The sequence below is a fragment of the Pseudophryne corroboree genome, chromosome 6 (genome assembly GCF_028390025.1).
Source record: "Pseudophryne corroboree isolate aPseCor3 chromosome 6, aPseCor3.hap2, whole genome shotgun sequence".
Taxonomy (NCBI): Eukaryota; Metazoa; Chordata; class Amphibia; order Anura; family Myobatrachidae; genus Pseudophryne; species Pseudophryne corroboree.
This window is the reverse complement of record NC_086449.1, coordinates 308,352-322,700: the sequence shown is the minus strand read 5'-3', so window position 1 is coordinate 322,700 and position 14,349 is coordinate 308,352. Positions and strand designations below refer to the sequence as shown.

The following is a 14,349-nucleotide window of genomic DNA, read 5'->3' as shown; positions in this document are numbered from 1 at the left end:
AGCAGTGTGTTACCGGATGGATCTACCACATGTACAGTATGTTTTGTGGATTCAGTTACGAATACAATTTCTGCTCCGGTTTTAAAGCCAGTTTCCTCCCCGGACCCTCCATGGGAAATGCTAGCCAATGTACTGGCTGGGTTGCAATCAGAATTGACCGCCGCTCGACAAGAGCGGGAAGCGGCAAGATCTGAGTCTAGGGTGAGACCGCCAGAACTACCGGAGGCGTCTCAGCCTTGCGAAAGGTCCAAATCCATTTTGGGTAGACGGGATAAATTTCATATGTCTTATGATTTACCAGTTTCTGCTATGTTGCATTCTGACGATTCCATGCCAGACCTCACGGCACAAGATGAGGGTGAGGAGGGCGAAGTGGACCAGCAGTCAGATAGTGAAGATTTTGACAGCCCAGGCATTGATAATCTCATCAGAGCGGTGTGTCAGTCTCTGAAGTGTACAGAGACTGAGGAGCCTCTGACAAATGATGAAGTCGTATTTACTAAACGACAGAGAACTCCTATGTGTTTTCCTGTTTCGGAGTCTCATAATAAGATGTTAGTAGAAACACGACAGAATCCAGATAAACGGTTTTCTATACCTCGCAGATTTAAGTCTAGTTACCCGTTTCCAGACTCTGTGACACGTACATGGGAGAATCCGCCATTGGTTGATTCGTCAGTGTTGAAACTTACAAAGAAATTAACCATACCAGTGCCAGCGGCTACTACGCTTAAAGACCCTTCAGACCGCAAAATAGAAACTATGCTAAAGTCCATGTATGTAGCAGCAGGTGTGATGCTGAGACCTGGCTTGGTTGGCATCTGGGTCACTAAGGCGCTCATAGTATGGATAACAGAACTCAAGTCTGCCCTACATGATGATCACCTTATACTTCTTGCTGATCAAATCTGTGAAGCTGCTGAGTATCTCTGTACAGCTTCTACTGACGTCTGTCAGCTCACTTCTCGCATTTCATCGTCACTGGTTACAGTACGACGAGCTCTCTGGCTGCGTTCTTGGCAAGCGGAGGCAGAGGTCAAAAGAGGTATAGAGGCGTTGCCTTACGGTGGCGAGAAGTTGTTTGGTCCTGAATTGGACAAATGGATTTCTGAGGCCACGGGCGGAAAGTCTGTTTTCTTACCATTGCCTCCAACGGTACCAAGACGGAGATACTCTGGACCTGCGTTCAAATCCTTTAGTCCTCAGTCCTTTCGCGGGCGTGGCAGAGGAACAGCCACGCCTGGTAGACGGGGTCGAGGACGTGGTTTCCAACAAACCAACACAAGTCGTCGGGACGCTAAGGTCACCGACAAGCCAGTGGCATGACGGGCTACAAGCCCATCTCGGTTCTCCGATTGTGGGAGCACGCTTTCAGACGTTCCATTTGGCGTGGTTCCAGACATCCACAGATGGGTGGATCCGCAATTTAGTGTTAAAAGGTTACAAAATAGAGTTTGACTGTCTTCCGCCACTGCGGTTTTTCTGGACAGGATTGCCTCTGTCGGACGACAAGAGGGCAGTTCTACAAATTGCCATTCAGTCCCTACTGGATTCAGCAGTTTTGATTCCGGTCCCTGTACACCAACAGGGTCAGAGTTATTATTCCAGTCTGTTTGTGGTACCGAAGCCGGATGGCTCAGTCAGGCCAATATTGAACTTAAAGGGTCTCAATCGGTACGTAACTTACTACAGATTCAAGATGGAATCTCTGCGCTCAGTAATTGCAGGTTTAGAGCCAAAGGAATTCATGATTGCGCTAGATCTCAAGGATGCGTACTTACACATTCCGATTTGGCCACCTGATCAGAGGTTCTTGCGGTTTGCAATACGCCAGAACCATTACCAGTTTCAGGCTCTACCGTTTGGCCTTTTCGTCAGCGCCTCGGGTATTCACCAAAGTGATGTCTGTGATGATAGCTCATCTCAGATCCCTGGGAGTGACAATAGTTCCGTATTTGGACGTTCTGCTCATCAAAGCTCGGTCTCAACAGATGCTTCTCCAACATGCGTTGCTAACGTACAATGTACTAGTTCACCACGGTTGGATTGTCAACTTCAAGAAATCACATCTGAGTCCGTCTCAACGTCTTCAATTCCTAGGTATGATTCTCGATACGGTAAATCAAAGAATTTACCTACCACAACAGAGTACAGATTATTCGCCATCTGGTACAATTAGTGCTCAAGCCACGCACAGTCTCGGTACATTTGTGCATTCGCCTCTTAGGCACAATGGTGGCGGCTTTCGAAGCGCTTCAGTTCGGAAGATTTCACTCGCGTCCATTTCAACTGGATGTGCTCGCACAGTGGTCAGGCTCGCATCTGCAGATTCACCACAGGGTGAGGTTGTCGCCAAGGGCAAGGGTGTCTACTCTGGTGGCTCAAGGTACACAATTTAACCGCAGGGAAACTGTTCGGCGGCTGGAATTGGATAATTCTAACGACGGACGCGAGTCTCAGAGGTTGGGGAGCGGTAATTCAAAATTGTCAGCTCCAGGGTCTCTGGGCGGATCACGAAAGATTGCTGTCTATAAATGTCCTGGAACTCCGGGCAATTTACAATGCACTACGACAAGCAGTACACATGCTTCCCTCTCAGACTGTCCAAGTGCAGTCAGACAATCGCTTGGCCGTACAGCCTAGTGTATCTGTTTCCACCGTTTCCGCTGCTCCCTCTGGTGCTAAAACGGATCAAAAGAGAGTCTGTCACAGTCATACTAGTGGCGCCTCATTGGCCTCGGAGAGCTTGGTTCTCGGATCTCCACGGACTACTCGCAGACGATCCTTGGCCGCTCCCACTACGTCCGGACTTGTTACAACAGGGTCCGTTCCTTTACCCCGATTTAGCGCGGCTGCGTTTGACGGGGTGGCTATTGAGACCGCCCTCTTAAGAAGGGAGGGCATTCCAGAATCGGTTATACCAACCATGTTACGTGCTAGGAAGCCGGTTACGGCAGCTCATTATTACAGAATTTGGCGTGCTTAATAGGTTGGTTTGAAGCTCGGAAGTTTCCGACATCATCTTTCAAGTTATCCCGTCTTTTGTTATTACTACAGACGGGGTTAGATGGAGGACTGCGTTTATCTACACTAAAGGTGCAGGTATCTGCGTTGTCAATTTACTTTCAAAGACGATTGGCTCTTTTGCCGTCGGTACACACTTTTCTGCAAGGTGTCCTCAGAGTACAGCCTCCATTCATTCCACCTACAGCGCCATGGGACTTGAATCTGGTTTTAGATTTCTTACAGTCTTCATATTTTGAACCCTTACAACAAGTGGATATTAAGTTTCTCACTTGGAAAACAATTTTTCTCCTAGCCTTAGTTTCGGCAAGGCGTGTTTCAGATATGGGTGCCTTGTCATGCAAGCCACCGTATTTGGTGTTTCATGATGACAGAGCGGAACTTCGGACGAATCCCGCTTTCTTACCAAAGGTAGTGTCATCTTTTCACATCAATCAACCAATAGTAGTTCCTGTGTTGACAGCACATTCTGGAACTCTGGATGTGGTACGCGCTTTACGCGTTTATGTATCCCGGACGTCTACAGTTCGTAAGACGGATACGTTGTTTGTTCTCTATGATGCTGCCAAGGTGGGTTGGCCAGCGTCTAAGCAGACCTTATCCAGATGGATAAAACTGACCATACGTCGGGCTTACCTTCATGCTAGGTTACAGCCGCCTACATCAGTAACAGCTCATTCCACACGTTCTGTGGGAACTTCATGGGCAGCTAGTCGTGGGGCTTCTACGACGCAGCTTTGCCGTGCGGCTACATGGTCATCAGTGCACACGTTTGTGCGCTTTACAAGTTGGATACGTTTGCGGCATCAGCATCTAGCTTTGGCCGTCTAGTGTTACAGGTGCCAAACAGCTCTCCCGCCCACGGGGGAAGCTTTGGTACGTCCCAAGAGTACTCCAGTGACCCCTAGTGGATGAAAAAGAAAATAGGATTTTGGTACTTACCAGGTAAATCCTTTTCTTTGAATCCATAGGGGGCACTGGACGCCCACCCAGAGCAGTTTTACCTGGTTTGTGGTAAGTTCTGGGGATCTTATGGTAACACACTCTCACCGACTGGTTCAAATTATCAAGTGCTGGTTATGGTGTCAACTGTTTAGTTGTCAGTAACGTTATGTGTCAACTTTATTGTTGTCCGTTATGTTATATGTAATTCTCCATTGTCAACCTCTCTATAGCTCCTGTTCGGCTCAGTAAAAAACACTGAGGTACTCTGGGATATGGAGGGGTGGAGTGTTCTAAATTTAAATATTCAGTGCCCTGTTCCTATGGAGGCCGTCCATATCCCAAGAGTACTCCAGTGCCCCCTATGGATTCAAAGAAAAGGATTTACCTGGTAAGTACCAAAATCCTATTTTATGTAGGTAAGTGTATTATATTTATACGGTATAGAAGGTAGTATTACATCGCTGCTCTGCTGTATATATAATTTATGTAGGCAAGTGTATTATATTTATACGGTTTAGAAGGTAGTATTACATCACTGCTCCGCTGTATATTCTCTATGAAACATCATAAGCCATTACTATTATGTTGTATTACCTGGTGGTGCAGCTACTCCTTATGAATGAGGGGGGTCCAGGTGCCCCCTAGAATAGTGTATTGTGACTACTGCAATCTTCCATCATGTCTTCTGGTGATCGGCGTGTAATTCTGATTCTGTTCCGTCACTGCAGGGTGGTGAAAGAAGAAATATCTGACGACAACGCCAAGCTGCCGTGTTTTAATGGCCGTGTGGTGTCCTGGGTAAGAACGTTGTGTGGAATAGAATGTACATTATAGTCTTCTCATATACACCGTTATCACTAGGGACCTGTTCATATACCTACTGATTAAATATGCCGTATACGTGGGCAGCACGGATGGTGTAATGGTCAGCATTGCTGCCTCACAGCAGGTTCTGGCTTCAATTCCCAGCATGGCCCTAACTGTGTGGAGTTTGTATGTTCTCCCCAAGCTTGTATGTGTATTACAGCTATATATTGTCAGAGAGGTGGCGCTGCCTATCTCACCATGGATAGATACGATTATAACCATTACAAACAGGGCACCCCGGGGCCTCCCATTCCTTTGGCTCTGCTAGTATGTACATTTGTTCTTTATTTTTGTGTATAAAACATAATTTTCTTGTAATAATTACATGGTTTATAGATTACTCTGTGTGATTCGTTAGGTAAGATAATTCATGAAATAATAGTTTTGAAGGAGGTGAGTTTAGTAAAGAAATAGTCATTTTAAAAATGGTCGCGGTGTGATCTCTCTAATAACTCATGGGATATGAGAAGAAGTAAGATGGAACGGTGTGGCCACACGCCTTCCTCAGACAGCCCGATGTAAGGTGAGGTATATCCGCAAATGTATAGAGAGATAATATCTACAGTGCGGAGACGGTAACACCCTGCCTGTTACACACATACACACACAGCCGGCGGGTCACGCTATGGGCTACACATGTGTTGTGTGACAGAGGGACAGTCACCACTAATACGGTATCCATGCGCGTGGCTCTGGTCCCCCTCCGCTGTATGCGTATCCTGAGTATCGTTAGAGAGAATTGCTGGATATATGAGACTCGCGTGTCGGCTGAGCGCAGAGATGAGGACAGGAGATACTAGAGCCGGAAACCGTTACCATACCACTATAGTGTTCCCTCTAGAATCCGGGCGGGGCAGGGCGCCGGATCTAGAGGTGCACTAGCGCGTGTGTGGCGAAAAGGGGGCGTGGTCATGCTAAATAGGGGGCGGGGTCATCACGGTTAATAAAAGGGGGCGTGGGAGGCCGGCGGCGTCACTGTTGGGTGCGTGCCCAGCACCTACGGAGGTGCTGGGCTTCCCCCAAGCGCGCTGTGAGAGCAGGAGTCGGGTGGCAGTTTTAGCAGGGCGCCGCAGAAAGGGCAGGGCGGGTTTTGCCCTTAAAAAATCAGGCAGGGTGCGGCGCTCTGCTAAAACTGCCTACCGTGAACACTACCACTAGTTGGAATCCCGCAGGTCACTATGTCGACGCCAAAATCCCAACTAGCGGTAAAATACAGCTGGAACACCGGCGCCACAAGCTTTTCTCCGTCTGTGGGTGTCCATGACACCCGTAGAGGGAGAATAGAACCTGCGGCGAACCTGCACAGGGCTTTCTATCGCCTCTCTGCCGGCATACTGGTGGCCAAGATCCTGATGACGGTGTACTGACGGCTGGAATCCCGCCCACCAGGATTTCATACCGATCCCACTCAACGTATCTCCCTCAGCCAGTACATACGGGCAGAGAACACCCATTTACTCAGTGGTTCTCAGGCGGGGGGCCTCAGGACACCTGCAGCGGTGCCTTGGATGCTATCACGTCTTTAGGTCGACACCACTTAGGTTGATACATTAGGTCGATATGGAAAAATGGGTTTTTCATTTTTTTTTTTAACTTTTTCGTACTCTACGATCCACGTGGACTGCGATTGGGAATAGGCACCTTGGCCGCAGCTTAGTGAGTGAAGGGAGCCGTGCGAGGGGACAATGGTGCACCGATTGGGGCTCCTGGTCACTTTACGAAGAAAACCACACCAAAAAAACACACAATACTATATACACTATTTACATCATTACATATTACCTTCTAAACTTCTCGGTAAGACGCTTGTGGCCGAGGGGCGCCGTGAAAACCATTTTGTTACTCTAGAGCGCCGTGATTCCGAAAAGTTTGAAAGCCATTGCAGTAACGATATAAGAAACGTTGTATTCTGCGACGTGATTGCAACAAACACAACTGATCGTGTTTCCATACAGACGCTGTGGGAGGAGCAATAGGAGGAGACCTGCGATACAGGACACCACGCCGTCATTACACACCGCAGAAAGCTATTGTCCTCTCCTGAGATTGAGGAGAAATCAGTACAAGTGCCGTTACTACAGATGGAGGCCTGCTCATCTATCCCTTTACTAGGAGTAACTGAGTCAGGCCACTCAGACTTAATCCCCTGCTGTATTGTTCTCTGTATTGTATTGCAGCTGAGAACAATAGATGAAAGGCTTATGCTAATAAATCTCGGTGCACCTAGGTGCAGCACAGAAGGCTAGATGACCGATGCTCCATCTGTACTTCTCATATCATTCTCCCATGCGTTATTACTAATACAACAGAGATCATACATAACACTGGGTGGGGATACAGAAGAGGGGACGCTGAGTCTTACCACTGTGGGGCGCTGTCCCCAGGAATGTGTACGCCAGTGATCAGTGACACGGCTGGGTGGGGATACAGAAGGGGAGACGCTGAGTATTACCACTGTGGGGCGCTGTCCCCAGGAATGTATACGCCAGTGATCGGTGTGACAGGACGGTACCGTACGAAAGCACTCGCCGCTTTTGCGTCCCGTTGGCTGCGCACAGAATGGAAGGTCAAGCCGCACGAGGCCTGACCACATAGGGGATTCCCGCTTACCGTCAGTAACCGCCTGTTACTGACTACACCCACTGCGCTGTGGGCGGGTTCTCGCTGCCACCACCAAACTCCTAACCGGCTGTGGCGTTTGGAACCACGGTTCTGCTCTGTATGTGCCGACGCACTGCCTTACCACACCTGTGTGGTGTTGACGAATCCCCACTAGCCACTTGCTAGGCCTCTACTGGTAGCTGGCGGAAGGCGGAGCTTGGAGACGTTAGGTGCTTCCCTGGACAGCCGGAGGAAGGGGCTAGGTTTGGCCTAACCCTGTTGGTCACAAGATGAAGCAGTCGTCTTGAGGCAATGATGTATATTTGCTCAATGATAAATAACCTTTAAAAAGGCTCCTCCCTATTGCTAGGGGCAGCAGCATACAATCAGATGTTTTCAGCAGAATAAGATGTTACAATACACTCCTATGGGCCAACTGCCCTCCTTTTATCCCTCTCCAAGACCCCTTACCACAGGGGGTAAGCCCGCCCTGTGGTGCACAACCAATCAATGTTTACCCATGAGCTGTGCATGCCTTTGTCTCATGCACAGCTTACATTGTTCCCTATGGACAGTGGGGAGTGGTCGGTCTCCTTTGACTGTCCCATCTTGGATGATCAGGATACGCCCCGGTGCCGTTCAGTCTGGCTGGGGGAAGTTTTCCCTCCTAAATCTGACTTCCAGAAACCTGCCCGGGACCCAGCTCACTGCCTGCAGCCTGGATTTGGGCTCCAGAGCTGGGCAGCCTGGCTCCCCGGTCCAGGTCTCTTGGCCACTACGGGTGATCTCCATGGAGCTCCAAGAAACCACTCCGCTTGTTTCATAGCTGAGCTGCTTCTCTCTCTCCCTGTGCCCCTTGGAAGTGTGAGGCTGGATGGGAAAGCATTCCGTTTTTGGGGAAAAGGTCTGGGAGAATCCATCAGCCTGCACAGCCATGGATTCCCCCCTCCTGGGACACACAACCAAGTAAGTGCAATTTACCTTTAAATACATTACATTTAAATCACACTGTACATGTTATACATTTAAATACACTCTGAGCCTGCACAGGCTCCACATACCTGGGCACTGCAGTGCCTTACAACACACTGTACTTTCTATTATTTTTTACACAATGTCTGGTTTGTGGAATACTGTGTCCTAGTCCTGCAGCCTGGCTGCTAGGACCCTGTCTGTGCTGGCTCCCCTAGACCTGCAGCCTGGCTGCTAGGGCTCTCTCAGTGCTGGAGGTATGGGGCTGGCTTCCCCCACCCTCCAGCCTGCCTGCCTGCCACTGGGGTCCAGGGAGCTGGCTCTCCCTGTCCCCCCAGTGTGGCACTACTCAGTGGCCTCACCGCACGCAGCGGCGCACCCCCCCTGTACCGAAGCCCGGCTGCCCGGGACACTTGTCCCGGCCGCCGTGACTCTGTTGCAGCGCTGAGGCGCCGGGAGCGTAGCTCCCGGACCCCAGCGCTCATCAGCCTAATTGCACCCACGCCACTAGGGAGCCGGCTAGCCCGGTCCCCTGTATGCGGCGCTGATTTCAAGTGCCCTCGCCGCAGCGTCCGGCGGGGAGCCGGGCTGCGGCGCACCCTCCCTTGCCGGCCAGCAGCCCGGGACGTCCGTCCCGGCTGCTGCGGCTGGCCACCCGTGCTGGACTGAGGCACCGAGAGCGGAGCTCCCGGCCCCCAGCGGCGGCTCTCCCTTTTCCCCGGCGCGCACACTCCAGTGCGCCCGGGGCTGCACCGACCGCTGCCGGGAGCGGAGCTCCCGGACTCCGGCGGTCAGCGGCTGCCCTCTCCCTTCTCCCCGGCGCGCACACAGTTGGTACGCCCGGGGCTGCACTGACCGCTGCCGGGAGTGGAGCTCCCGGACTCCGGCGGTCAGCGGTTCCCTCTCCCCCGGCGCGCACACACTGCTGAGCGCGCCGGAGGCTGTCCTCCCTGCCGTGGTCTCCGGAGAGGTCCGGGACCACGGCACATATTAAAAAGTACAGTATTTTTAAACCTATTTCTAAACACGGCGCCTAGCGCCCAATACATTTAAATCTGGCGCCAAGCGCCCTTTGTCTTTTAAAATGGCGCCGGGCACTAGGGGTTAACCCCTTCAGTGCCGCGGCTGCCATTTTCCGCGTGGCTGGAGCCTCTCCGGCCATACTCGGTAAGTATTGGCGCTGGGTGGGGATACAGAAGAGTAGATTGCAGACCTCATATTGAGTGCCAGGCTGCTGCAGCCAGTGACCCTCCATGAGGATAGGATTTACGTTAAGTCCACACGTCCCGCTCTCTCTTGCTGTGTGGCGTCGGCAGACCTGTCTATACCCGGCGTTGGGTTTCTGGCTGTGTCGGCACACCCGATACAGTGTCTGACTGCTGAGTTACACCTTGATACATTGCAGCAATGACTGTCCGCTTTCTCCTGTCACAGCTGGTATCCGCAGAGAACTCGCTGCCTGACCAGACGCCTCCCCCCACAGACCTGAGAGCCGAGCCGTCTCCCATCCCCCCTCCGCTCCCACCGCCCCCGGCAGAGAGAACCAGCGGCATCGGAGACTCGCGCCCTCCCTCCTTCCAGTGAGTATTACACCGCGGTGATGTCATATTATCCCGATCACTGCAATCCTAGCGTTGACATGTGCGTCCCTGCATCAGTACTTTGGCGCCGCGGCGTTATTCCCCAGGAGACTTACACTTGTCTGTGTTGTAGCCCTAACGTGTCTGACAGCGCGGAGCACCTGGACCAGGAGACGGAGACGGAGTCTGTTGTGTCTGTGCGAAGGGAGCGGCCGCGGAGACGAGAGAGCGCAGAGCAAGGTGAGCGAGGGGGGGAGCTGTGGGGGTGGGGTTCTGTGTGAATAGATGGGGGGGCTGGTGTGGGGGGGGGGTTCTGTGTGAATAGATGGGGGGGGAGCTGTGGGGGTGGGGTTCTGTGTGAATAGATGGGGGTGTGGGGTTCTGTGTGAATAGATAGGGGGGAGCTGTGGGGGTGGGGTTCTGTGTGAATAGATGGGCGGGCTGGTGTGGGGGTGGGGTTCTGTGTGAATAGATAGGGGGGAGCTGTGGGGGTGGGGTTCTGTGTGAATAGATGGGGGGGTGGGGTTCTGTGTGAATAGATGGGGGGGCTGGTGTGGGGGTGGGGTTCTGTGTGAATAGATAGGGGGGAGCTGTGGGGGTGGGGTTCTGTGTGAATAGATGGGGGTGTGGGGTTCTGTGAATAGATAGGGGGGAGCTGTGGGGGTGGGGTTCTGTGTGAATAGATGGGGGGGGGGGGGTGGGGTTCTGTGTGAATAGATAGGGGGGAGCTGTGGGGGTGGGGTTCTGTGTGAATAGATGGGGGGGTGGGGTTCTGTGTGAATAGATAGGGGGGAGCTGTGGGGGTGGGGTTCTGTGTGAATAGATGGGGGGGTGGGGTTCTGTGTGAATAGATGGGGGGGTGGGGTTCTGTGTGAATAGATGGGGGGGCTGGTGTGGGGGTGGGTTCTGTGTGAATAGATGGGGGGCTGGTGTGGGGGTGGGGATCTGTGTGAATAGATAGGGGGAAGCTGTGGATGGGGTTCTGTGTGAATAGATGGGGGGGGTGGGGTTCTGTGTGAATAGATGGGGGGGCTGGTGTGGGGGTGGGTTCTGTGTGAATAGATGGGGGGGCTGGTGTGGGGGTGGGGTTCTGTGTGAATAGATAGGGGGGAGCTGTGGATGGGGTTCTGTGTGAATAGATGGGGGGGGGGGTTCTGTGAATAGATGGGGGGGTGGGGTTCTGTGTGAATAGATGGGGGGCTCGTGTGGGGGTGAGGTTCTGTGTGAATAGATGGGGGGGCTCGTGTGGGGGTAGGGTTCTGTGAATAGATGGGGGGCTGGTGTGGGGGGGTTCTGTGAATAGATGGGGGGCTGGTGTGGGGGTGGGGTTCTGTGTGAATAGATGGGGGAGTGGGGTTCTGTGTGAATAGATGGGGCTCGTGTGGGGTTCTGTGTGAATAGATGGGGGGGCTGGTGTGGGGGTGGGGTTCTGTGTGAATAGATGGGGGGCTGGTGTGGGGGTGGGGTTCTGTGTGAATAGATAGGGGGAAGCTGTGGATGGGGTTCTGTGTGAATAGATGGGGGGGGCTGGTGTGGGGTTCTGTGTGAATAGATAGGGGTGTGTGGTTCTGTGAATAGATGGGGGGGCTGGTGTGGGGTTCTGTGTGAATAGATGGGGGGGCTGGTGTGGGGGGGGGTTCTGTGTGAATAGATGGGGGGGCTGGTGTGGAGTTCTGTGTGAATAGATAGGGGTGTGTGGTTCTGTGTGAATAGATGGGGCTGGTGTGGGGTTCTGTGTGAATAGATGGGGGGGCTGGTGTGGGGGTGGGGTTCTGTGTGAATAGATGGGGGGGCTGGTGTGGGGGTGCCTGTGTATCGCTGGATAGTGTGAGGATATGACTTGGAGGCGGGGTTCTGTGTGAATAGATGGGGGTGTGTGGTTCTGTGTGAATAGATGGGGGGGCTGGTGTGGGGTTCTGTGTGAATAGATGGGGGGGCTGGTGTGGGGTTCTGTGTGAATAGATGGGGGGGCTGGTGTGGGGTTCTGTGTGAATAGATGGGGGGGCTGGTGTGGGGTTCTGTGTGAATAGATGGGGGGGCTGGTGTGGGGGTGGGGTTCTGTGTGAATAGATGGGGGGGCTGGTGTGGGGGTGGGGTTCTGTGTGAATAGATGGGGGGGGGGGTGGTTCTGTGTGAATAGATGGGGGGGCTGGTGTGGGGTTCTGTGTGAATAGATGGGGGGGCTGGTGTGGGGTTCTGTGTGAATAGATGGGCTGGTGTGGGGGTGGGGTTCTGTGTGAATAGATGGGCTGGTGTGGGGGTGGGGTTCTGTGTGAATAGATGGGGGGGGGGGTGGTTCTGTGTGAATAGATGGGGGGGCTGGTGTGGGGGTGCCTGTGTATCGCTGGACAGTGTGAGGATATGACTTGGGGGCGGGGTTCTGTGTGAATAGATGGGGGTGTGTGGTTCTGTGTGAATAGATGGGGGGGCTGGTGTGGGGTTCTGTGAATAGATGGGGGGGCTGGTGTGGGGTTCTGTGTGAATAGATGGGGGGGGCTGGTGTGGGGGTGCCTGTGTATCGCTGGACAGTGAGGATATGACTTGGGGGTGGTGGGGGAAGGGAGGGGGGGTCTGGTGGTCCTTAGTTTATGTCACTGGTGAAGTCAGAGGGCGGCTCTCTGCTCCTCATTCCCCAGAGTCTGGCCAAGTGGCTGCAATGTGTAGCCAACGTTTCCACGTCTCTGGAGAAGGCCTGAGCCGGCAAGTGACATAACTCTGCTGGTCCTGTCCAGGCGTGGGCTCCGACCTTATCAGGAGGAAGGGTAGGAAGCGGCTCACTCTGACACACGCCTACTTATATCGCTTGTCCAGTTGGTGTAGGTGTCCGGACGCTGAACGGACGCCCCGACCGCCACCTTGCAGGGTACGAATCGTCCTCTACCCTCCTCACCAGCGAGATCGAGACCAGTATCTGTGATTCCGAGGAAGACGACACCATGAGCAGGTAACGAGCAGTCTTATCCTGGCCCCCCACCACCACCACCACACACACACTCACACTCTCTCACTGTCTCTCCTCTCAAATAGTGGCGCTTGGTAACTCCACCCCCCACCACACACTCACACTCCTTCACTCTCTCACTGTCTCTCCACTCAAATATGAGTTACTGAGCGCCCGACGATTACTGACACTCTCTGATAATCCCGGGGTACCTCACCTGCTGCCAGTTTCCTCCTGTCTCTTTCCTCTGCAGCTGTCTCTATGGAGCCTCTAATATGCATGTATAGGGGGCGTCTCTCACTCTCCTCCTGTCTCTTTCCTCTGCAGCTGTCTCTATGGAGCCTCTAATGTGCATGTATGGGGTGCGTCTCTCACTCTCCTCCTGTCTCTTTCCTCTGCAGCTGTTTCTATGGAGCCTCTAATATGCATGTATGGGGTACGTCTCACTCTCCTCCTGTCTCTTTCCTCTGCAGCTGTCTCTATGGAGCCTCTAATATGCATGTATAGGGGGCGTCTCTCACTCTCCTCCTGTCTCTTTCCTCTGCGGCTGTCTCTATGGAGCCTCTAATATGCATGTATGGGGTGCGTCTCTCACTCTCCTCCTGTCTCTTTCCTCTGCAGCTGTCTCTATGGAGCCTCTAATATGCATGTATGGGGTACGTCTCTCTCTCCTCCTGTCTCTTTCCTCTGCAGCTGTCTCTATGGAGCCTCTAATATGCATGTATAGGGGGCGTCTCTCACTCTCCTCCTGTCTCTTTCCTCTGCGGCTGTCTCTATGGAGCCTCTAATATGCATGTATGGGGTGCGTCTCTCACTCTCCTCCTGTCTCTTTCCTCTGCAGCTGTCTCTATGGAGCCTCTAATATGCATGTATGGGGTACGTCTCACTCTCCTCCTGTCTCTTTCCTCTGCAGCTGTCTCTCTGGAGCCTCTAATATGCATGTATAGGGTGCGTCTCTCGCTCTCCTCCTGTCTATTACCTCTGCGGCTGTCTCTATGGAGCCTCTAATATGCATGTATAGGGGGCGTCTCTCGCTCTCCTCCTGTCTATTACCTCTGCGGCTGTCTCTATGGAGCCTCTAATATGCATGTATAGGGGGCGTCTCTCACTCTCCTCCTGTCTCTTTCCTCTGCGGCTGTCTCTATGGAGCCTCTAATATGCATGTATAGGGTGCGTCTCTCACTCTCCTCCTGTCTCTTTCCTCTGCAGCTGTCTCTATGGAGCCTCTAATATGCATGTATAGGGTGCGTCTCTCGCTCTCCTCCTGTCTCTTTCCTCTGCAGCTGTCTCTATGGAGCCACTAATATGCATGTATAGGGGGCGTCTCTCACTCTCCTCCTGTCTCTTTCCTCTGCAGCTGTCTCTATGGAGCCTCTAATATGCATGTATAGAGTGTCTCTCACTCTCCTCCTGTCTCTT

General features: G+C 52.7%; 1 protein-coding gene across 1 annotated transcript in view; it reads left to right on the top strand.

Moving 5' to 3' along the window:
- Window positions 1-14,349, top strand: part of DVL2 (dishevelled segment polarity protein 2) — a 47,289-nt gene that overhangs the window by 13,490 nt on the left and 19,450 nt on the right. The window contains exons 2-5 of the mRNA XM_063930651.1: window positions 4,698-4,767; window positions 9,844-9,989; window positions 10,123-10,229; window positions 12,801-12,933. Coding sequence (XP_063786721.1) covers window positions 4,698-4,767; window positions 9,844-9,989; window positions 10,123-10,229; window positions 12,801-12,933 — 456 coding nt within the window. The remainder of the gene's footprint in view (window positions 1-4,697; window positions 4,768-9,843; window positions 9,990-10,122; window positions 10,230-12,800; window positions 12,934-14,349) is intronic.